This window comes from Pristiophorus japonicus, chromosome 7 (assembly GCF_044704955.1).
Source record: "Pristiophorus japonicus isolate sPriJap1 chromosome 7, sPriJap1.hap1, whole genome shotgun sequence".
NCBI lineage: Eukaryota > Metazoa > Chordata > Chondrichthyes > Pristiophoridae > Pristiophorus > Pristiophorus japonicus.
In genome coordinates this window covers 59,005,783-59,029,781 of record NC_091983.1, presented here as the reverse complement: position 1 = coordinate 59,029,781, position 23,999 = coordinate 59,005,783, and the positions used below count along the sequence as shown (strand labels likewise).

Below are 23,999 nucleotides of genomic sequence, written 5' to 3'. Positions count from 1 at the left end.
CAGGCTCGAAGGGCCGAATGGCCTACTCCTGCACCTATTTTCTATGTTTCTATGTTTCTATGTTTCTCGGGTGCTAGCAGGTCTTTCATGAGCGCGTAAGTCTTAGGTCCACAGCTGGTCAGCAGATGAGCCCTTCGCTTGTCGGCCGCTGCATGCCCCAGCCAGTCCTTTGTGACAAAACTCTGCTGGAGCCTCTCAATCCTCACCAACACAGTACCATTCATCTGTGCTGCCGGTGGCCATTCTCGTGGGTCGTTGATTCACGTTTCTCGTCGCCAATGTAAAGTCCTTACACAGTACCACAAATCCACACGAGGCACATTCTGTGGACAAGGTCACTCCATGACCTGAACCTTTATTCACAGTACCAAAAAGTGATGACCCTGCGTGGGACCACCCTTTATATACCTGGATGACCAGGTGAGGAGTGTCCCCCACAAGTTCACCGCCTGTGGTCAAGGTGCCACGTATATACAGTATTGCAGTGTTGTTACATAAAGGTTACATACATGACACGGGAGGGCATTGAGTTCTTCGAGTCTCAATGCAAAGAGCGCGAAGAGGTCAGGTGCAGACAGCGGAAGGAGCTCGTGGCAAACCAGCCCCACTCACCCATTCCCTCGACGAATGTCTGTCCCACCAGTGACAGAGTCTGTGGCTCTCGTATTGGACTGTTTAGCCACCAGAGAACTCGCTTTGGGAGTGGAAGCAAGTCTTTCTCGATTCCAAAGGACTGCCTATAATGATGAGACTTCAATGTAGGGGGCACGATTAAGATGTTTGTAGATGATAGAAAAATTGGTTAATAGTGAGGAAGAAAGCTGTAGACTGCAGGAATATATCAATGGACTGGTCAGGTGGGCAGAAAAGTGGCAAATGGAATTCAATCCGTAGAAGTGTGAGGTGATGCATTTGGGGAGGGTTATCAAGGAAAGGGAATACATATTAAATGGTAGGACACTGAGAAGTGCAGAGGAACAAAGGGACCTTGGAGTGTATGTCCACAGATCCATGAAGGTAGCAGGACAGGTAGATAAGGTGGTTAAGAAGGCACACGGAATACTTGCCTTTATTGGTCGAGGTATGGAATATAAGAGCAGGGAGGTTATACTTGAACTGTATAAAACACTAGTTAGGTCACAGCTAGAGTGCTACGTACAGTTCTGGTCACCACATTACAGAAAAGACATGTGTGCACTCAAGAGGGTACAAGGAGATTCATGAGGATGTTGCCAGGACTGGAGAATTTTAGCTGTGGGGGATTTCAGAGGCTGAGGTTGTTTTCTTTGGAACAGAGGAGACTTAGGGGAGACTTGATTGAGGTGTGTAAAATTATGAGGGGAATAGACAGAGTGGATAGGAAGGACCTATTTCCCCTAGCAGAGAGATCAATAAGCAGGGGACATAGATTTAAAGTAATTGGTCGAAGGATTCGAGGGGAGTTGAGGAGAACTTTTTTCACCCAGGGAGTGCTGGGTGTCTGGAACTCACTGTGTGAAAAAGTGATAGACGCAGAAACCCTCATCGCATTTAAAAAGTACTTAGGTTACGGCACTTCAAGTGCATATCCATCGGGCTACGGAGCAAGAGCTGAAAAGTGGAATTATACTGGATAGCTCTTTTCCAGCCGGCACAGACACAATAGGCCGAATGGCCTCCTAAATTTCTATGATTCTATGATCAGCTTCATTTGTAGCATCCTTTCTGTGGTTAGGCAATGTACGTATTGGGTAACCCTTTGGGTGTGGTGCTGGAGGGCTGCTGGTTTCTATAGAAAATTGCTGTGGTGAGAAGGGGGAAAATTGAAACCCAGGCTGACTGTGCCCTCCCAAATTGAGGAGGGCCGAAGCCAACTAAAGTCCCCCATTAAGACCCAGGCTGACATCAGCTAGCCCAGCACACAAATTGGGAAGTTGGACCTGAAATTCTCATGGTCTCATTGGTTCAACTGCTCACTGCATTAACTATTTGAGCCAGGGTGTATCCTCATAGATCATTTATATCTTATAATGTAATAAGAACTGCTTGGTTGAATCACTCATATGTTCATTTATTTTAGACTTTGCCCACAATGTGTGGAGTCAAAGTTATAGTAGATAATGAATGATGAGTGAGATTCCTAACCCTTGTTGCTCCCTTTTCAGCCTATGAATTTTCTTACCACTGCTCCTTAAGGCATTGATGAATGCTGGGGTACATTTCAAGAACACTGGCCACCCCAGGGGGTACCTTGCTAAACAAATATTTTTTATGTTGGAGCACAGCAACCACTGACTGCGGGAAGAGCAAGAGAGAGCATCATAACTGGGCCTGATGAGTCCATTGTCTTCACATTGACATCTTCCACAAAGGGTCATTGATCAGCGATGCAAACCCTGGCTGATGTACGATGCTTAATCCAGGGGAACCAATGTCACCAAAACCTTTTCCAGCACCCTAACCACCACCATGACTGAGATAAGCTAATTCAGCACAGAACGAGAATTGAATCTGGGATTTTCCTGATCCAAATGGGTCAGTACATACTTAGCAGGGCATTTTCCAACTGAGCCATTGGAGCACCTTTGTTGTTTTAAATTTTACAAAAATGAATTTAATTACATTATCTAATGGTGTATCAATCGATCAGTAAATAAAATACATTCATATGGTGCATTTTGGCTATATGTATGAATGTTGTATAAATGTATGGCTGTTATTTGTAAGAATGGTGGTATAATAAATAAATGAATGCAGTACTGTACTCAGAAAATTACTTGAGTGACATTAAATTAAAAGCTGCAATGAACCCAGAGTACAAATTCAACGTGTGAAGCATTAAAAAAATGTCACAGTGCATCTCGTCACTCTCCTCACCTGATTGTCCATTTGCATCAAGGTCCAGAGATCAACCACATCAGTCCCACATTCTGTTGCTACCTTGACGCAGGCCCCAGCGTACTGCTTCATTATTGGATTACATCTGTCTAAGTTACCACCTAATAAGGACACACAGTAGTAAGCAGTCTCTCTTAGTACAACATTGCATGCCTCTAAGGAAAAATGATTATGGAAAAATCTACACTCAATTAGAACATACGGCTAATTCCTGCCAGCTATATACAGTGTGGTTCTGGAATCTGCATAACCTGCTCCACTTGGGCTAATCAGCAATGTTAGCTCCATACAGATTTGGATCTTAACTTTTCAGAATTAATAAATTCAGGTTTTATAACCCATTTTTACTATAGGTTTGCTGCTAATGGCATCACTACTTTGTGATATAAAAGCAGTGGTGGAGTGGGTGTCGGAGATAGCAGTGGTGGGGGAAGCTGTGCCACCAACTGCAGGGCTACTCCACCTGCAGTGCAAACAGAAGTGGTAAGCAGGCAGAAGCATAGACGGCAAATAAACACGCCTGCTGCCAGGCTGAGGAGCGCAGACACTCCAGCTCCACTCTGTACAGGCGGTGTAATGGTTTTACACTCACCAGCTGTCGTGTATGCAATAACTCAATAGACTGAATACTGTAAACTCCGAACAGATACAAACCTGGCTCTATTTTATTAGGGCCCAAAGTGATTACATTACAAGATGGCTGGCCTTTTATACCTGGGCTGCACATATGTGCGCACAGCCCAATGATCTCCGACAGTGGCGCCACCTGGTGGCTAGTAAAGCATACATACATGACAATATCCTCCCTTAAGATATTAGTAGCGGTCTTGTTACAAATTAAGATGGACCAGGGCTTTCTGCTCCCGAGTTGAATCTCTCAGTTCAACTCCAGCTTTGGGCGAGCGTTCTGAATCTGTTATGACTGGAGGCTGGGTAGCCAATCTGATGGGAGTGGCAATGACCACGTCAGGGATTGAAAGTCCAGAATCATTGACCATGTCAGTGATTGAAAGTCCAGATGACAGCGGAGTCCTCTGATGACTGAGGGTAGGTTGGTTGGTCACTGATTATGTCTTCCTCAGACTGTTCCGGTTCATCCGTGTGACGCAGCTTTATCTGATCGACATATTTGCTGCATGTCTGCCCATTCTTGAGCTTAACGATAAACACTCTGTTACCCTCCTTGGCCATAACAGTACCGGCAATCCATTTGGGACCTTGACCATAATTCAGTACATACACAGGATCATTGATAGAAATGTCGCATGACACAGTAGCGTGATCATGATACCCTTGCTGACTTTGATGTCTGTATTCGACACGATTATTCAAGTCAGGGTGGACAAGAGAGAGTCTGGTCTTGAGACCTCTCTTCATCAATAGTTCAGCAGGGGAGACCCCGGTAAGCATATGGAGTCTTGTCCTGTAACTAAGCAATATGCGTGACAAGCGAGTTTGCAGTGAACCTTGAGTTACACGTTTCATACTCTGCTTGACGGTTTGGACTGCACGCTCTGCTTGTCCATTGGATGCTGGTTTGAATGGTGCTGACCTTACATGTTTGATACCATTGAGTTTCATGAACTCTTGAAACTCCATACTGGTGAAGCAAGATCTGTTGTCGCTTACAACACTGTCAGGCAGACCACGCGTAGCAAACATGACACGAAGGCTCTCAATGGTAGCTGTGGATGTGCTGGATGACATGATTATATACTCTATCCACTTGGAATAAGCATCTACCACAATTAAGAACATCTTTCCCAGGAAGGAACCTGCAAAGTTGATGTGGATCCTGGACCATGGTTTAGATGGCCACGACCACAGACTCAGCGGCGATTCCGCTGGTGCTTTACTAAGCTGCGTGCAAGTGTTCCACTGATGCACACATGATTCCAGAGCACAGTCAATTCTAGGTCACCATACATGAGACCTGGCAATGGCTTTCATCATGGCAATACCAGAATGCGTGCTATGTAGATCATGCACAAATTTCTCTCTGCCTTTCTTGGGCATAACAACACGATTACCCCACAGTATACAATCTGATTGAATGGATACTTCGTCTTTGCGACAGATGTAAGGTTTGGTCTCCTCACACATTTGCTTGGGTATGGCAGACCAATCACCACTAAGGATACAAAGTTTCACAACTGATAATATCGGGTCCTGGCTGATCCAGATCTTAACTTGTTGGGCCTTGACAGAGGTTCCTTCACTTTCAAAAGCATCCATGACTAACAGGAGATCTTCCGGTTGTGGCATTTCCACCTCCGGTGTGGACAATGGCAGACGGCTCAATGCATCGGCACAATTCTCAGTGCCAGGTCTTGCATCCGAGTCCACTTGAATCTGCACCTTGGCTCCTGTGAAATTGCCGATGCCTAGTTCAAACAGCGAGGGGAACTTGCTCAGCACTTGAGCTCATGGAGTATCCTCCTCCGATGACATTGCTTTGATCTCGTTCCAGTTCCATTTGATTTTTTCTAACCAGTTCCTGCTGAACAGCGTTGGAACATTGCCTGGAACAATCCATAACAACGGTAAATGGTGAACCGCACCATCATACGACACCTTGATTACTGCACTGCCAATCATCGTTATGAGTTCTTTAGTGTACGTACGCAACTTGGTATTGACTGGACTCAGCTTAGGTCTCACAGCCTTAGTATCCCACAGCCTGTCAAATGTCCTCTGGCTCATTATTGATTGACTTGCACCTGTGTCCAATTCCATCGATACCGGCACACCATTAAGTTTCACATTAATCATTATCGGTTGGCTCTTTGTTAGGAATGAATACAGTCCATACACTTCCTCCTCTGGTATCTCGGATTGCATATCCGGATCTGCGCTAGACTGGTCATCATCCTCCACGTGCTGTTTCGCAGCACGCTTGCTCAGTTGCGGACACATGCGCTGGAGATGCCCCACTCTCGAACAGCCTTTACTAATGTACTGTTTAAACCGACACTGATGATGTCGATGATTTCCCCCACAACACCAACACGATGATATCGGATTCTTTCCCGTTGGCGGACTTTGAGCAGACACAGGTTTTGCGTACGCAGTCGGGTAGGCCCTGCCATATGCAGTTCTACCAAATGACGGTACTATCTTGTTTACAGTACTTGCCGAGTTCCGATTTTTCAATGATATCTGCTTTAAGCTTTTGTCCGTCCTCATGCATGATTGGGCAATCGTGATGGCCATGCTCAAATCCAGCGTCTCCGCCGCCAGTAGCTTATGCAGGATCACCTCGTGATTGATGCCGATTACAAAGAAGTCCCGCAGCATGTCTGCCAACGCAGTTTTGAACTTACACGGTCCAGCTAGACATCTTAGGTCGACAACGAATTCCGATAGATCCTGGCCCTCAGAATGAACGTGCGTATAGAATTGATATCTTGAAATGATGATGCCTTCATCTGGTTTGAGATGGTCATATACCAGAGCACACAATGTTTCATAGTCCTTGTCCATTGGACTTAAGGGTGAGAGGAGATTCTTTATGAGTCCATAGATTTTCTGACCGCAAACCGTGAGGACAAGTTACACAATGTGGTATGACAGATGATAAACCTGCAGAGTACAAGCTATGTAACGAAGCTCTCAAAACTGCTCTTGAAGCAATTAACTCCAAAAATCTGAAGTGTTTTTTAATTGTGTATATGAATATGTTTCTATTACCAATGGCAATGCATGTCTTTTTCCAGGCTGACTCACCCAGAGGAGGTGGTATTATCAAGATCATCTTTTCTTCACAAGCACCTATAGATTTCAGCTATTGGATTATATGTTTCAGATTTTCAGCACACTCAGCGAGAGGAATGTGCTGCACTGGGTTCACATCTAGTCACAAACCGTGAGGACAAGTTACACAATGTGGTATGACAGATGATAAACCTGCAGAGTACAAGCTATATAACGAAGCTCTCAAAACTGCTCCTGAAGCAATTAACTCCATTATTCTATTTTTCAAGACAAGTTTATCTCCGCTTCATTTTAAAGCAATTTCTTGTGAACACGTGCATATTACTAACATAGCACTAGTTTGTAGTACTGTATCTTCCTACATGTTATCTCTTACAGAAGGTAGGCACTGCAGGGAATTTAACTCGCCTTCCCCACCCCCCCGTCCCCCTCCACCCCCACTATCTCTGGCTACCTGCGCTGATTTTTTAAATGTAGGTCAGGTTTTTCGGTGCCTACAAAAGTGGCCACATACACTGGCCTAAGTTAGTTGGCAGAGATCAGCTAACTGCATAGCCTGGGAATCAAACTCAGGACCTTGCTTATGGCTCATTTCAACAGTCAAATGGTTAGCAGCACAGGAGGGTGCAGGATGGGTGGCATGAGTAGTCTGATCGTAGCAGGCCAGTCAGCAGGTTAATTTGAAGGGCGACTATGCATTTGAATGACTCGCCCTCACCCTCGCGTGTGGGTTTAGCTTGTGCAGAGCTGATTCTTTTTCTGCCAGTGCGACTCTGCAAGGCAGCAACCCTCTTTTCCAGGGGTGACAGTTGGTGCAGATTTGGCGGACCTCCTCTTGTTCAAAGTCTTTCCCTTTTGTTGTGGGCCAATTTATTCTGCAAAGATGAAAATCTTAATTTTCACACATGATGCGCTTCTGATGGGTGGGGCACATACAGATAATCACATTTTCAACTGCAATTCAATTTAAAGATGAAGGTATTACTTACACTCACTACTTGAACTAAGGTCCTGCCATTTCTTTTTGCACTGGCTTCCAGATCTTGCGGTATTCACTCCTGCGGAGTATTCTTCTGCAACTAGGTTCCATCTTCTTCTCATTTCCTTGGGTGAAACTTTTGTGGGACCACTCTTGCTGATATCCAACTCCAGCCATTTCTTCTCAATGACAGTCACTAGTTTCTCCACTTCCTCATGGAGGAAATTCTTTGTTCTTGTTGCATGCTCTTGCGCCATTCGTCTATTGGACTCACTCAGGTAATGTTCAAAAATCACACTTACACCTCTCTTCCACCTTTCTCCAGCACTCCTTTCCACTCCCTCAGCCACACAAAAATCAATATTCAGACCTCACCTTTATATATGCTCCATTACCAATGATATTGAGGATGCTCTCCCTTTAATTGCCCAATTGCCAAGCTTTCTGTTCCACTTCGCATGCTGAAACGCGCATTGTACATGCGCGCACGCTCAAACTGACATGCGTCCTCCTACCGGCACTCCATGAGATGCTGGGCCCAAGCCCCTCCCCCCCTGCCAGCTGCGCTGAGGAAGTCCAGCCAAAGCTCCGCCCCCCCCCCCCCCCCCCCACAGGCTCTGCAGTGCCATGTCGATGGATCTGGAGGATGAGGGAGCAGCCAAATTACCAGGTACATTTTTGGCGCATTTTTTGTCTCACAAAGTCGGTGTGCCGCCCCTAACTATGCCGCTCTAGGCGGCTGGGGAAATTTGGGCCCCTTATCTCTGTTGCTCTCTCCATAGATCATGCCAGACCTGCTGAGTATTTCCAGCATTTTCTGTTTTTATTTCAGATTTCCAGCATCTGCAGTATTTTGCTTTTGTATGATCTATTCTGCTTGTATACTCGTACTCAGAAACTGTGCAATTTTGTTGAGAGCAACTGTCAAAATGACACCTTTATTACCTTGAGGTTTGACTGCTCTAATGCTCTACTACCCGACCTTCCTGCTTCCACCCTCCACAAACCTGATTTAGAATGTCACAGCCCTCATTCTGACCTACTTCCGTTACCTATAACCATGCTAGGATTCACTGATCTCCATACCCTTACGAAGCAATTTCAAGATCCTCATCCCCATCAAGTGCCTCCACAGCCAAGTCTCATCCTACCTCGATTTCATTCAGTCCTCTATACCCATGCTCACATCCTTCACTCCTTTGATACTGCTGTATTCCCCATTCCTTGTGATCTTTGCTCCACCATAGATGGCCATCCTTTGTGCTACTGTGCCCCTCCCCTCTGAAAGTCCTTCTACCTTACCATTTCCCTCCCTGTTTGCAAAGATTTACAAAAGAATTTTCCCTTCATCAGCTTTTTCTGCCCCAGCTGTTAGCTTCTGCTCTGTGTTCATTTTGTTCTATGATGTTGTTTTGTTCTTAGGTGTTGGCCATGGCTCAGTAGTAGCACTCTCGCCTTGGCGTTAGAAGGTTGTGGGTTCAAGTCCCACTGAAGACTTAAGTGCAAAATTCTAGACCGGCACTCCAGTGTTATTCTAGGCAGGCACTCGAGTACTGTGCTGTCTTTCAGATGAGACCAAGGCACTGTATGCCTGTTCAAGTGGATGTAAAAGATTCCATGGCACTATTTTGAAGACGAGTAGGAGAGTTCTAATAGTTGCAACGAAGTGCTGTTCTCTTTTTATTGTTTACTTTTGATTTTTTAAAGTTGCAGTTTGGTAGAACTGCAGTATTGTATTAACAATTCTATTGCCAACTGATTAAGGTGGACAGCTCCTTTACAGACATCACGTCATATACAGATATTTTAACTTACCTATCAAGTCTGTTTGCAATTGCAGCACCCCACCCTCTTTTCTCTGAGGAACAATAAGAATAGTTACACAATTACATAATCAAAAACAATTTAGGTTTTGCTGCCACTTTTCTGCCACACATCACATCACAGACCATCTCACAGAGAACTCAGGTGACACAAGTGGCTTTTAAGTCAAGTTTTCTTCTCTTCCTCTAACCCACCACCCTTGTGAAATGGGAATCCCACATTCTATGAGGAGGTCTGTTATTCTGTAGGAGCATTTGACAATGGCTGAAACGCCCCATTAAGGAGTTGGAGCTGAGGCTCAAATTTGCAGCTTTGTGGTGAGAGTTGAACTGTACAACTGTGTAAAACAAAAGCAGAAAATGCCGAAACACTCAGCCGGTTATAACATTCCTGTTCTCATCAATGGTCTTCCCTGACCAAATCTCTCTGATTAGCATTAAAGGAAAGGGTTCTCTGCCCCGATAGGAATTCCAATAGAAAGAACCTTGTAGATTCTTGCAGGACAGGTTGAACCTCATTTATCCAGAACTCTGGCCTGTTCTGGATAAGGGATTTTTCCGGACGAGGGGAGGTCACATTAAATTGGATGGTTCAGGTACTGAATATCGGGGCTGGCAGGCTTGGGGCTGCGTGTGCGGCAGAGAGATCATGGGGGGGAGGGGGGGTGGATCGCGGGGTCAGGCCAGCGATTACGGGAGTCCGCAACGAGGAAGGACTTCAATTTGTTCATGTTGGAGTTCTGCGCATGCGCCACCTGGTGGCCAGGAATGGTTCCGGATGAGGGGTGGTTCCGGATAAGGGAGCTCTGGATAAGGAAGGTTCAACCTGTACTTCCGTGCCTTCAGCGCTCTGGGTTCTGTTCAATGATGCACGCAACACTCTAGTCAGTATGACATCAAACCTTGGTATGAGATGATTAAAGAGGCTTTATTTGACCATACTGCCACAAGTGAATCACTAATGGGAATCTAATTGAACAATATCCCTCTGGAAAATAACTATTCATAACAGCACATTGACCTGAATGTCCATTTCCACTGAAGCACTTGAATACTAGGACACATAATTTACCATGTTCAACATGTAGCATTCCCTTCAGTGATTCCCGACAGGCATTGAGCCTAAGACATCGAGGCACACCTGCTTTAGGTTTGTTCATAATGGATAGGGGTTGCAAAGGTGCTTTGTTGTGATCCCTGGTTTATCCATTTACTGACACTGATCACACATCCGAAAAAATTCCTACGTCATTAGAAATAGTGGTCCAGTAAAAGTGCTACCATAATTTGTTCTTTTTGCGTTTCCACCACCCTGCCCCCCCCGCCCTGATTTCCTCCAAGTCAGATGTTATGGGCTCCCTTTATATTAGTCTGGACAGAGGATTGGCTAACTAACAGAAATCAGAGTGTTGGGATAAATTGGTCATTTTCCAGTTGGCAAACAGTAACTAATGGGATGCTGCAGGGATCGGTGCTGGGGCCTCAACTATTTACAATCTATATTAATGACTTGAAGGAACAGAGTGTAATGTAGCCAAGTTTGCTGATGATACAAAGATGGGTGGGAAAGCAAATTGTGAGGAGGACACAAAAAATCTGCAAAGGGATATAGACAGGCTAAGTGAGTGGGCAAAAAATTGGCAGATGGAGTATAATGTGGGAAAATGTGAGGTTATCCACTTTGGCAGAAAAGAAGAAAAATTGCAAAGTGTTGCAGTACAGAGGGACCTGGAGGTCCTTGTGCATGAAACACAAAAAGTTAGTATGCAGGTACAGCAAGTAATCAGGAAGACAAATGGAATGCAGGCCTTTATTGCAAGGGGGATAGAGTATAAACACAGAGAAGTCCTGCTACAACTGTACAGGGTATTGGTGAGGTCACACCTAGAGTTCTGCATACAGTTTTGGTCTTTGTAGTTAAGGAAGGATATTCTTGCATTGGAGGCGGTTCAGAGAAGGTTCACTAGGTTGATTCCGGAGATGAGGGGGTTGACTTATGAAGATAGGTTGAGTAGGTTGGGTCTATACACATCGGAGTTCAGAAGAATGAGAGATGTTCTTATCGAAACGTATAAGATAATGAGGGTGCTCGACAAGGTGGATGCAGAGAGGATGTTTCCACTCATAGGGGAAACTAAAACTAGGGGACATAGTTTCAGAATAAGGGCTGCCTATTTAAAACAGAGATGAGGAGGAATTTCTTCTCTCAGAGTGTTGTAAATCTGTGGAATTCTCTGCCCCAGAGAGCTGTGGAGGCTAGGTCATCGAATATTTTTAAGTCGGAGAGACAGATTTTTGAGCGAAAGGGAATAAAGGATTATGGGGAACGGGTAGGGAAGTGAAACTGAGTCCATGGTCAGATCAGCCATGATCTTATTAAATGGTGGAGCAGGCTAGAGGGGCCAGGTGACCTACTCCTGCTCCTATTTCTTATATTCTTATGTTCCTTTAATAAATCTTGGTGGTATACCTGTAGTGCCTTATCAGTTGGAACACTTCTGATTCCTATCCCTCAACTGATGCTAAACTGCACTGTTAGATCAAAAACCCATCTGCACAACTGTACCATTCTGCAGGCTGGCCTGCAGTCAGTGATGCCTTCTGTCGTCTGAACTTGCTTAACCTCTTGTGTTGGATCGATCTGCAGAGCCTCAACTAACTTAGTGCAGCTCAACCTAACCAAGGTTGATTGCATCCAGCGATTTATTACGTGGGATGGCATCAGCTCCCTCGCATGCTTCAATGCAGCTGAGCTCACTGCAGTAGCATGTGACTCCTAACCCTGCAGCCTGGCCTCTGCGTCTGCTGCCATGTGGGCAGGGTCACTGCTGCAGGTGAGACGCTGCTGCTGCTTTGGTCTGGTTCAGCCCAGAACCTTTCCCTGACTCAGAGTAACCACACACGTTTCTTGTCCCTTCATTATATTGGCCATAGACTAGATTATAATGGACAATAAGGAAATGGTAGACTTGTTCCATTAATATTTTGTATCCATTTTCACAGTAGAGGAAGCGGGCACGACCACTGGTGATACAAGGGAACCTAAAAATAAGTCAAGGGGAGGAACTTAATGGATTTACATAAGTAAGAAAAATGCTAGGGGAGAAAATAATGGGATTTAAGATATATAGATTTTCAGAACCTGATGGTTACCACCCTAGTGCATTAAAATACACTGCTGGAGGAATTGCAGATACATTAGTCATAATTTTCTACAGCTTTGGTTCACTATTTCTAGATTCAGGAATCAAGCCTTTGGATTGTAAAATTGCAAATGTCACTGCATTAGTTAAGAAGGGAGGTTTGAAATCAGGTAACCACAGACCTATCAGTTTAACATCAATTGTGGGGAATTAGTGGAGTCTATCATCAGAGACAGATTGACTGAGCATTTGGACCAGTATGAGCTGATCAAAGAGAGTCAGCATGCAGTTGTGAAGGATAGGTCACCCCTGACTAACTTAGTTGACATTTTTGAGGAGGTCACTAGCACTAATAGTGGATAAGGGAGTGTCTAAAGATGATGTATATATGAACTTCCGAGTGATGTACTAGCTGTACCTCAGCCAAAGGAATGTAAACGAAATCTGAAAAACCAGGAATTCAGGCTACCCTATCCTTTATATACTGGCCACTCTGCACCAGAGGTGTATGTACTAGTGTCAAGGTACGCCTTGCATCATGCAAGCATTTGGTGGCTGCCCATTTACCTCGAAGGATGAATGCCATATTCCTTGCCCATCCCGGGTCATTACACACCCAGTGGTATAATGCCTCATAACTGGACTATGTCTTTCAGATTGAGCCATATCCCTCCAATCTGTATGGCCAGCATTTGCACTTTAGATCCCTGGATTCACACCTTGGGGTCCTATTCTGCAGAATTCTCTACCTAGATCCCTCGGCCTTGACACCTCCTTTAAGATCTTAAAACTCACTTATTTAATATAGTTTTCACTCGCCCCTCTTCTTTGACTTGGGATTGACTTCTCCCCTTTATCTCTTGGTGTAGTGCCTTGGAATGTGTTTCTAGGTGATATGCACAATATAAACGTGTGTTGTTATTTTTTTAATTAATTTTTTTTACAGAGGGTTGTTAGAAGATCACAAACAATGGCGGAAGCAGAATCCATACCAAATATTCAAAGGGCAGTGAGTAAATATTTGAAAAAGTAAAACTTAAACAGAAATAGGGAACTGGGACTGTGGACCTCTCTTTCAGAGAGCTGGCACAAGTGTGATGGACCAAATGGCCTCTTTCTGTTCTGTAAAATACATTCTGAGTATGGCCTGCCAGACCAAGTACACGTGGATACTGCTTCTACTCTTCTGCCTTGTGACTGTGCAGAGCCTCTCGGTGCTGCCATTGGTTCTCTTTTTCCTCTGCCGACCAAACCAACCATCTCTTCAAACCCTTCTCCCTGCCGTTGCACCCTCATCACCAACAACAAATGCAAGGAGCTCATGGATTTCTTTGTCACTGAAACCATCCATTCAGCCGGCTCTGCTTCCTCCCCCTCATCCTCCATCCCAGCAAACCAAATTCCCCCATGTTCTCCTTGCCCTAACCCTCATCCTTCTCTAGTTCCTCTCCTATTTACTGTCATACCCTCTCCGAGCTCCTTTTGTCCATAAGACACACCTCCTGTTCCCTTGATCACATTCCCATTAAACTGCTGGCCATCTAACGTCCCCCATTCCAGTTAACATTGTAAGTGCTTCACTTTCCTCCCAAGTACTGTTCCCTTTCCTTTCAAAGCTGCCGTCATCACCCATCCTCACATTGTCTGCGGACACGAGACTGCCAAAGCAAGCGCTCTACTCGGAACTCCTTCAAACGAGCCAAAGGTGGGCAGAGGAAACATTACAAGGACACGCTCAAAGCCTCCCTGATAAAGTGCAACATCCCCACTGACACCTGGGAGTCCCTGGCCAAAGACAGCCCTAAGTGGAGGAAGTGCATCTGGGAGGGCGCTGAGCACCTTGAGTCTCATCGCCGAGAGGATGCAGAAATCAAGCGCAGGCAGCGGAAAGAGCGTGTGGCAAACCAGTCCCACCCACCCTTTCCCTCAACGACTATCTGTCCCACCCGTGACAGGGACTGTGGTTCTTGTATTGGACTGTTCAGCCACCTAAAGACTCATTTTTAGAGTGGAAGCAAGTCTTCCTCGATTCCGAGGGACTGCCTATGATGATGATCAGAAAACCGACCATAGACCCCTTTGTCCTTGAAAATTACTGCTCCATTTCAAACCTCCCATTTCTCTCCAAGGTCCTTGAACATGCCTCTAAAATCCTTACCCATCTTGCCAACAATTTTTTGATTGAATCTCTCCAATCTGGTTTCTGCCCCTGTCACAGCAATAAAATGGCCCTAACCACAGCTACAAATTATATCTTTTGTATCTGTGACAGTGATTATCCTTCCTCGACCTCGTTGTACAGCCTTTGACATAGTTAACCACACCATCTTCCTCCATTGTCCAGCTTAGCAAGACTGTCCTCACTTGTTTCCACTTTTACATATCCGGGGAAGGTAGCTCAACCGTGGCTAACAAGGGAAATTAGGGATAGTGTTAAAACCAAGGAAGAGGCATATAAATTGGCCAGAAAAAGCAGCAAACCTGAGGACTGGGAGAAATTTAGAATTCAGCAGAGGAGGACAAAGGGTTTAATTAGAAGGGTGAAAATAGAGTATGAGAGGAAGCTTGTTGGGAACATAAAAACTGACTGCAAAAGCTTCTATAGATACGTGAAGAGAAAAAGATTAATGAAGACAAACGTAGATCCCTTGCAGTCAGATTCAGGTGAATTTATAATGGGGAACAAAGAAATGGCAGACCAGTTGAACAAATACTTTGGTTCTGTCCTCACGAAGGAAGACACAAATAACCTTCCCCAAGTACTAGGAGACCGAGGGTCTAATGAGAAGGAGGAACTGAAGGATATCCTTATTAGGCGGGAAATTGTGTTAGGAAAATTGATGGGATTGAAGGCCAATAAATCGCCGGGGCCTGATAGTCTGCACCCCAGAGTACTTAAGGAAGTGGCCCTAGAAATAGTGGATGCATTGGTGATCATTTTCCAACAGTCTTTCAACTCTGGATCAGTTCCTATGGACTGGAGGATAGCTAATGTAACACCACTTTTCAAAAAAGGAGGGAGAGAAAACGGGTAATTATAGACTGGTTAGCCTGACATCAGTAGTGGGGAAAATGTTGAAATCAATTATTAAAGATGAAATAGCAGCATATTTGGAAAGCAGTGACAGAATCGGTCCAAGTCAGCATGGATTTATGGAGGGGAAATCATGCTTGACTAATCTTCTAGAATTTTTTGAGGACGAGGGAGAACCAGTGGATGTGGTGTATTTGGACTTTCAAAAGGCTTTTGACAAGGTCCCACACAAGAGATTGGTGTGCAAAATCAAAGCACATGGCATTGGGGGTAATGTATTGACGTGGGTAGAGAACTGGTTGGCAGACAGGAAGCAGAGAGTCGGGATAAACGGGTCCTTTTCAGAATGGCAGGCAGTGACTAGTGGGGTGCCGCAGGGCTCAGTGCTGGGACCCAAGCTCTTTACAAAATACATTAATGATTTAGATGAAGGAATTGAGTGTAATATCTTCAAGTTTGCAGATGACACTAAACTGAGTGGTGGTGTGAGCTGTGAGGAGGACGCCAAGAGGCTGCAGGCTGACTTGGATAGGTTAGGTGAGTGGACAAATGCATGGCAGATGCAGTATAATGTGGATAAATGTGAGGTTATCCACTTTGGGGGCAAAAACACGAAGACAGAATATTATCTGAATTGCGGCAGATTAGGAAAAGGGGAGGTGCAACGAGACCTGGGTGTCATGGTTCATCAGTCATTGAAAGTTGGCATACAGATAGAGCAGGCAGTTAAGAAGGCAAATAGTATGTTGGCCTTCATAGCTAGGGGATTTGAGAATAGGAGCAGGGAGGTCTTACTGCAGTTGTACAGGGCCTTAGTGAGGCCTCACCTGGACTATTGTGTTCAGTTTTGGTCTCCTAATGAGGAAGGACATTCTTGCTATTGAGGGAATGCAGCGAAGGTTCACTAGTCTGATCCCCGGGATGGCTGGACTGACATATGAGGAGAGACTGGATCGACTGGGCCTTTATACACTGGAGTTTAGAAGGATGAGAGGGGATCTCATAAAAACATATAAGATTCTGACGGGACTGGTCAGGTTAGATGCAGGAAGAATGTTCCCGATGTTGGGGAAGTCCAGAACCAGGGGACACAGTCTTTGGATAAGGGGTAGGCCATTTAGTACTGAGATGAGGAGAAACTTCTTCACTCAGAGTTGTTAACCTGTGGAATTCCCTGTCGCAGAGAGTTGTTGATGCCAGTTCATTGGATATATTCAAGAGGGAGTTAGATATGGCCCTTACAGCTAAAGGTATCAAGCGGTATGGAGAGAAAGCAGGAAAGGGGTACGGAGAGAAAGCAGGAAAGGGGTACTGAGGGAATGATCAGCCATGATCGTATTGAATGGTGGTGCAGTCTCAAAGGGCCGTATGGCCTACTCCTGCAACCTATTTTTCTATGTTTCCAGCCAAAGTATCTACATAACGACTTTTCTTGCAGACCCTGCACCTTTATGTCCTGAGTCCTCCAAGGATCGACCCTTGCCATCGATCCTATCATCCCACTGGCTCAGACTGAAACAGACTGTTTGCAACCTTGGCATGCTATTCAATCCTGAGCTGAGATTCTGCTCCGATATCCTTTCCAGCTCCAGAACATCACCTGCCTCTGCCCCTATCTCAGCTCATCTGCTGCTGACCCTTATCCATGCCTTTGTCATCTCCAGCCTCGACTCTTCCAATGTTGTTCTGGCCGTCTTCTCATCCTCCATGCTATATAAACTTCAGCTCATCCCAAACTCTCAATTACAAAGTTGCTGCTTACACCTTATGCTCTGTGTATTCCGGGCAAAAATAGGTGTTTACTCAATAGTTGACAGCTTCTTGAATAAATGATACAAATCAATGAAGTGTTGCTTGTGATTAATTAACAATATTCTTTGATGAATTCATCCAGTTTCTGTTTGATAATGATCAGTTTCTCACCTCTCAGATCTCTTACCCTTGTCCTGGCTCTGAATCCTCATCAACTGGTTCAATCACACCTACGCCCCCAGAAGACGTTCCTCATCTCTAGATGCCATTTCTCTTCACTTCCCATGCCAATTCTTCCTCTGGGGTCCAAATGCCTGTGCTCCTCAGACACATGTGGGATCTCAGCTGCCAGGCACCATGAGGTCTTTGTCAGGTCTGTGCAGTGCTGCTGCAGCAATGTACAGGTGCATGGACCTCAGGTGACCACTCGGATATCCCCACACTCCAATACTCATTCTCAAGGCTCAGGCATCACTCATGACTTGGTGGCATAGCGATTCCCTTAAAACCATCCAACGTGTATAGTGGGCAAATTGCGTTAGCAGCAATGCACCCGCTGTAAGTGGTGGGGAGCATACCGAGAATACAGAATCCATGTGTCTGCTGGTCTGGGTTTTGCGCTCCTGGTTGTACTAAAAGCTATTCAATTGCGGGGTGTTCAGTACCAAAGCCCAATCTTTGCCTCGCCACCCACACAGGGGCACTTTCCAGCAAATGGTGACCAGGAGCAGGGTTTTTGGATGTCGTCCCTTCTCCAGAGATGAGCTAACCAACTCAGCACAGGCCGGGTGTCAAATCTGGGATCCTCCTGAGCTACCAGTGATCCCAATCCCCGGGAAAGAATGGAGACAATCAGCCGGGGCAGGGCCCAGGGCCCGGTGAGCTCCCAGTGACAGTGCGGGTTAGAAAGCCCAGCCCAGCCCGCTCCTATCTGAGCGATGGAGTCTCCGAATAAATGACTCAGGCCCACAGCCCAACATCGCACCGACTGAACCCGGCGCCCCAGACCCTGCCAGTCCCACGTCGGGAGAACGCTGGCCGCCGCCCGCAGGGCCGGACTGTCACACCCTGTCCCCGTCTGTTCCGGGCGGAGCAGAGAGGCAGCGGCTCAGTGAGAGCACAGGTGAGCTCGCAAAGGCCAAATGCGCTTTTCCTATCCTTGGGCTTTTGTCTGTCATTTGTTTTATTTTAAATTTAAAAAGTAATAAAAGTGGATATTTCTTACCTACCTTGTGTCAGTATTAAAAACCCTTAAGGTCTGGCAAAGTGTACATCAAAACACAGTTGATCCTCCTATTTAAAATGTTTTTGGGCCAAGATAGTTACTTTTTAAATTGCAGGACCTAGTATAGAATACAATGCAAAAGTTTATTTTTCCATTGCATTTCTTTCAGAGAATATTTTGGACTACAGCACCAGAGTAATTTGAAACATGACCTGGGTAAGTATAACAGGTTTGGGATGAGGTGACTTTGGACCTAAACTTTCCACCATGGGCTTTCCTCACTGCATGTCTAGTGTAGATTAATTGATGGTCATAATTAGTCAATAATTGCATTCTCATCACATCATGTGACTACCAGAATGCTAGAAGACGAACTAATTGGACCATGGTCTTTTTTTATTTTAGCAGTTCCTATATTTCCTGTTTGCAATTAATGTTGTATGTTTCTGTTAATGTAACAACTATCTAAGACCACACAAGATTCTCCATTGTTATCTGCTCTGAATATTTCATTTAATGAAGAAAAACACTACTACAGCAGTGAACACCATCCCCCTAATAAGTCATTTTGAAAAAAATGGCCAATCCTGTACGAACCAGACTGTATGACAATGTAATGCCTGACAGCCATATTTTGTATTCAAAATAAATAAAATGTGTAGTTTGTACAAATGTTTCCTGCAATCACAAAGTATAGTGCATGACAAAAAAAAATCTTTGTAAAAAATATTTATTTTTGTAGAAATTTAAGTTTGTTTTTAAACAGGACTACTTCCATCTTACTATGCACCTGACGCAGACACCATAGAACGCATTTGTTAAGACTGTGTCACCACTTATTTTACGAACTAAAGAATCAAATAAGCAAATCAGACCATCTTCTTTCTACTCGTTCAAGATTGACAGCAAATACATTGTTTTTACAGGAAAATAATTATAGCATGACTGCAAAGTCAACAATAGTGCAGTCTCAGTCTCTAATTGTCGCCTAAAAGATGTAATTAACTATTTTTTTCGTTAAAACAGCTACTGGTGTATTTGTATTTCTAAGTTGTCAGTTATTTTAAAGTTGAAACAAAATCCATATTTTTAAGTTTGTCCAGACTAGATCAGATCATTTGCAGCATGGGTTTAGCATAACAAAAGCAGAGGATGTGATTAAAACACTACATCCTACAATCTGAAACAAATCACAGGTCACATTTAATACTGATTTTCACAATTTTAAGATAGTGCTGGGTGTATTGTTTCATAGAGCCGTTGTACAGCCACCTCAACCATTTCTCGAAGTGGTTCATCCTCCACACTGCCCTCTTCACACACAACCATCTGCGGGGAAAAATATGAATAGAATTAGGAAACCTTTAAAAGGCAAGTAGACTGCTACTTTTAACAAAACTGCTCCACATACTCCAAAGCGTAACAAAAATTCATACTTTAATGTAAATATTTAAATTTATTTCTTCTCATGTCAATCTGGAAGTGTTGTATCCTACAGAACCACTCTCTGATGGATCCTGCAGCTGGTTTCAGTTAAGAGACATCCTGCTACGTTTGGGTGCCACAGGTGAGGTCAATAAACTTTAACATCTACAAAGTTAAAAAAAAAATTATCTGCCTCGATGGGAATACTTCACATTGAAAGAATTCCACCGAAGTTAACACTTAACATGGTTGGAAGAATTTCTTCCTAAGTTAAGCCTCACTCTATTTTAAATTAAAAGACTCCAAACTGAACAAAGGGCAGGCAAAAATTAGGAAGCTTTTGAATTAAAAAAATAAATCCTCATTAATCTTGGAAAAATAGTTCTCTCTTCCTTTTAAATGTTTGTGCCCATCAAGGTAATTAATAACAGGAATGGAAATCAAAACATTTTTATCACTGTCAGCGCCAAACACTCACAGGTCAAATATATCATGAGCTAAGGCCACAATAAAGTTCCTCAGCAGTGTTCAATGTGCTTTAATCTCAACCTCAGAACAGATACGCTGCTACACATTTAATGAAAGCTGCATTATTCATCCACCAGTCTGTCCCTGGCCCAGCATGGCTCTCCAATTAATGCCGAATTATGGGCAATTTTGTGTTGTTGATTTTATATTCACTGGAAATGATTTTAGACTGACTGAGCTCAATTTACTCAGCACACACAGAGGACACTTTAGGCTATTAGTGCTCAGAGAAACATAGAAATTTACAGCGCAGAAGGAGGCCATTCCGGCCCATCGTGTCCGCGCCGGCTGACAAAGAGCCACACGGCCCTTGGTCAGCAACCCCAAAGATTACATATAAACCTATGAACAATGACGGAAAGGCAAAGAACACCCAGCCCAACCAATCCGCCTCACCACAACTGCGACACCCCTTATACTGAAACATTCTACACTCCACCCCAACCGGAGCCATATAAACTATTTCAATTCTTCAATTAAACATCTGCATATAACTAGAGTGATACAATCTTATTAAATCTGGGTGGTGTACAAACAGTAGTTAAAGTATAATTTTACACTACTGCAAGATTGAGAAAAAAAGTAATGGATTCCATTTTACACAAAGAATCATTTATACTGCATTCTATTTTACATTAGTTTTATATTGCAAAGCTTAGAATTAAATAATTGAAAATGTAGCTGACAGGCAATATCTGTAGAATGTCAACAAATCTGCAAAACTGTAACTGTCATCATATAAAATAGCCTTGGGTAGTTCTAATCTTCTCATGGTTACATCTATACGTTTCTTTTCTTTATGTGTAAGTAGATAAGGTGGTTTATGTTATGTCTTGAGACTGTGTGGTGGAGCCTTTTTGAGTCTTTGGTATGTTATGCCAATAATACCGAAAGTAAAACCAAGAGTGAAGGTCATGGATAAGCTGGTGTAATGGCCTTTTAACTGAATGTAAAAGCGAAGCCACTGTAACCGTGAGGTTAGAACAACTAGGAAGGAGGAAGAAAGAGAAAGTTGAGCTCAACTGGCAATAACATGCCTTCTTCTGCGGCAGCATCTTCTTTGATCTGTGTTGGCTGCGAGTGCGAGCATGTTTGTTCAATTAACCCTTAATAAACCTCCAAGTGTTTGTCTCCGTGTTTCAAACACTCTTGGCACAGGATTGCAGCCTTTGTGATACTATGAAAAATACATTCCCAACACGACAACACAGTCTGCTTCTATTCATTTGAAGTCAGAATTATCAAAGAAAGAAAAGGAAAACAAAGAAAGATGTACTTATATAGCGTCTTTTACCACCTCAAATGTCCCAAAGTGCTTTTACAGCCAATTAAGTACTTTTGAAGTGTAGCCACTGTTGTAATGTAGGGAAACACAGTAGTCAACACGCGCACAGAAAACAGCAATGAGATAATGAGCTGATAATCTGTTTTAGTGATGTTGGTTGAGTGATACATATTGGCCAGGACTCCTCTGCTATGCTTTAAATAGTGTCATGGGATCTTTTTACGTCCACCTGAGAGGACAGATAGGACCTCGATTTAATGCCTCATCCGAAGAACAGTAATTCCGACAGTGCAGCATTTCCTCTGTATGGCACTGAGGTGTCAGCTTAGATAATGTGCTCAAATCTTGAGTGGGGTTTGAACCCACGATCTTCCGGCTCAGGGCCGAGAGTGCCACCACTGAGCCATGGTTGACACCATTGACACCAGTACAGGATATTGTACTATTATACACACAATGACCCCATGCCAGACAAATCTCTGGATTTGAGGCACTTTTTCTTTTTTAAAACCAGTTTAAAATTAATGGTAAGCACCTTTAAAACTGAACAGTTATGACTTCCGAATGTAACACGATTATAAAACTGAACATTTTAAAACACCCAGAAGAATTACAACATTCAGCCAGATCAAGGTAAGAAATAATAAATTAGAAATGCTTTAAAAAGACACAACTGGCCAAATTGATTTAACATGAGGATGTTCTGCCCAGCACCTTTGTAGATGTGGGCTTAAAGTCCAGCAGAGGTCGAAGTTTCAACCTACTTATCAGAGTGCATAGTTCTCCATGCAGCCATCATCCAGACCAGCTGCATAAAAGTTCTAGTCCTCTCTATGATGTCCGAGTCACTGGAGAGGTGTTCATAGACTTGTAATGTACAGAAAAGACCAATACTAGCTTACTAAGACACACACATCCTGTTTAGAAATTAAAGTGCTAACATTTCTATTTTCACTAATTGTAGCAAAAATATGGGTATAAGTCAAAAGTGGTATTTCTACTTTCTCACTACAATTAGGAAAGACAGGAATTTTAACCCCGAAATAGATCCAGTGTAAAGCACTTCAAACTTTATTCATTCTACTGAAAATTACAGTTGTTCATCACTGTAGTCCTCCGAGCTCTTTGCTTGGGCTGCTTTCAGTTAATTGATCCTCGACTCAGTGAAGTGAGCTGATTGTAGCAAGCCAATTCAGGTCTTAAACCAGCCCAGAAAAGGCAGTCTGAACATAGAAACATAGAAAATAGGTGCAGGAGTAGGCCATTCGGCCCTTCGAGCCTGCAACACATTTCAATATGATCATGCAACTTCAGTACCCCATCCCTGTTTTCTCTCCATACCCCTTGATCCCTTTAGCGGTAAGGGCCACATCTAACTCCCTTTTGAATATATCTAACGAACTGGCCTCAACAATGTTCTGTGGCAGAGAATTCCACAGGTTCACAATTCTCTGAGTGAAGCAGTTTCTCCTCATCTCGGTCCTAAATGGCCTACCTCTTCTCCTTAGACTGTGACCCCTGGTTCTGGACTTCCCCAACATCGGGAACATTCTTCCTGCATCTAACCTGTCCAATCCCGTCAGAATTTCATATGTTTCAATGAGATCCCCTCTCATTCTTCTCAATTCCAGTGAATATAAGCCTAGTCGATCCAATCTTTCTTCATATGCAAGTCCTGCCATCCCAGGAATCAGTCTGGTGAACATTCGCTGCACTCCCTCAATAGCAAGAATGTCCTTCCTCAGATTAGGAGACCAAAACTGTACACAATATTCAAGGTGTGACCTCACCAAGGCCCTATACAACTGCAGCAAGACCTCCCTGCTCCTATACTCAAATCCTCTCGCTATGAAGGTCAACATGCCATTTGCCTTCTTCACCGCCTGCTGTACATGCATTCCAACTTTCAATGACTGATGTACCATGACACCCAGGTCTTGTTGCACCTCCCCTTTTCCTAATCTGTCACCATTCAGATAATATTCTGTCTTCCTTTTTTTGCCACCAAAGTGGATAACCTCACATTTATCCACATTATACTGCATCTGCCATGCATTTGCCCACTCACCTAACCTGTCCAAGTCACCCTGCAGCCTCTTAGCATCCTCCTCACAGCTCACACTGCCACCCAGCTTAGTGTCATCTGCAAACTTGGAGATATTACATTCAATTCCTTCATCTAAATCATTAATGTATATTGTAAATAACTGGGGT

At 43.9% G+C, this 23,999-nt stretch overlaps 2 protein-coding genes across 2 annotated transcripts in view; both read right to left on the bottom strand.

The window, feature by feature from the left end:
* The window catches only part of iah1 (isoamyl acetate hydrolyzing esterase 1 (putative)), a 32,272-nt gene extending 23,447 nt beyond the window's left edge, over positions 1–8,825 (bottom strand). Inside the window, 3 exon segments of the mRNA XM_070884181.1 lie at positions 2,857–2,978; positions 6,568–6,729; positions 8,747–8,825. Of these exon segments, the coding sequence (XP_070740282.1) occupies positions 2,857–2,978; positions 6,568–6,729; positions 8,747–8,825 (363 nt within the window).
* Positions 8,826–19,261: 10,436 nt separating this feature from the next.
* The window catches only part of cpsf3 (cleavage and polyadenylation specific factor 3), a 31,436-nt gene continuing 26,698 nt past the window's right edge, over positions 19,262–23,999 (bottom strand). Inside the window, exon 18 of the mRNA XM_070884967.1 lies at positions 19,262–19,876. Within this exon, the coding sequence (XP_070741068.1) occupies positions 19,772–19,876 (105 nt within the window). The 3' untranslated portion in view covers positions 19,262–19,771. The remainder of the gene's footprint in view (positions 19,877–23,999) is intronic.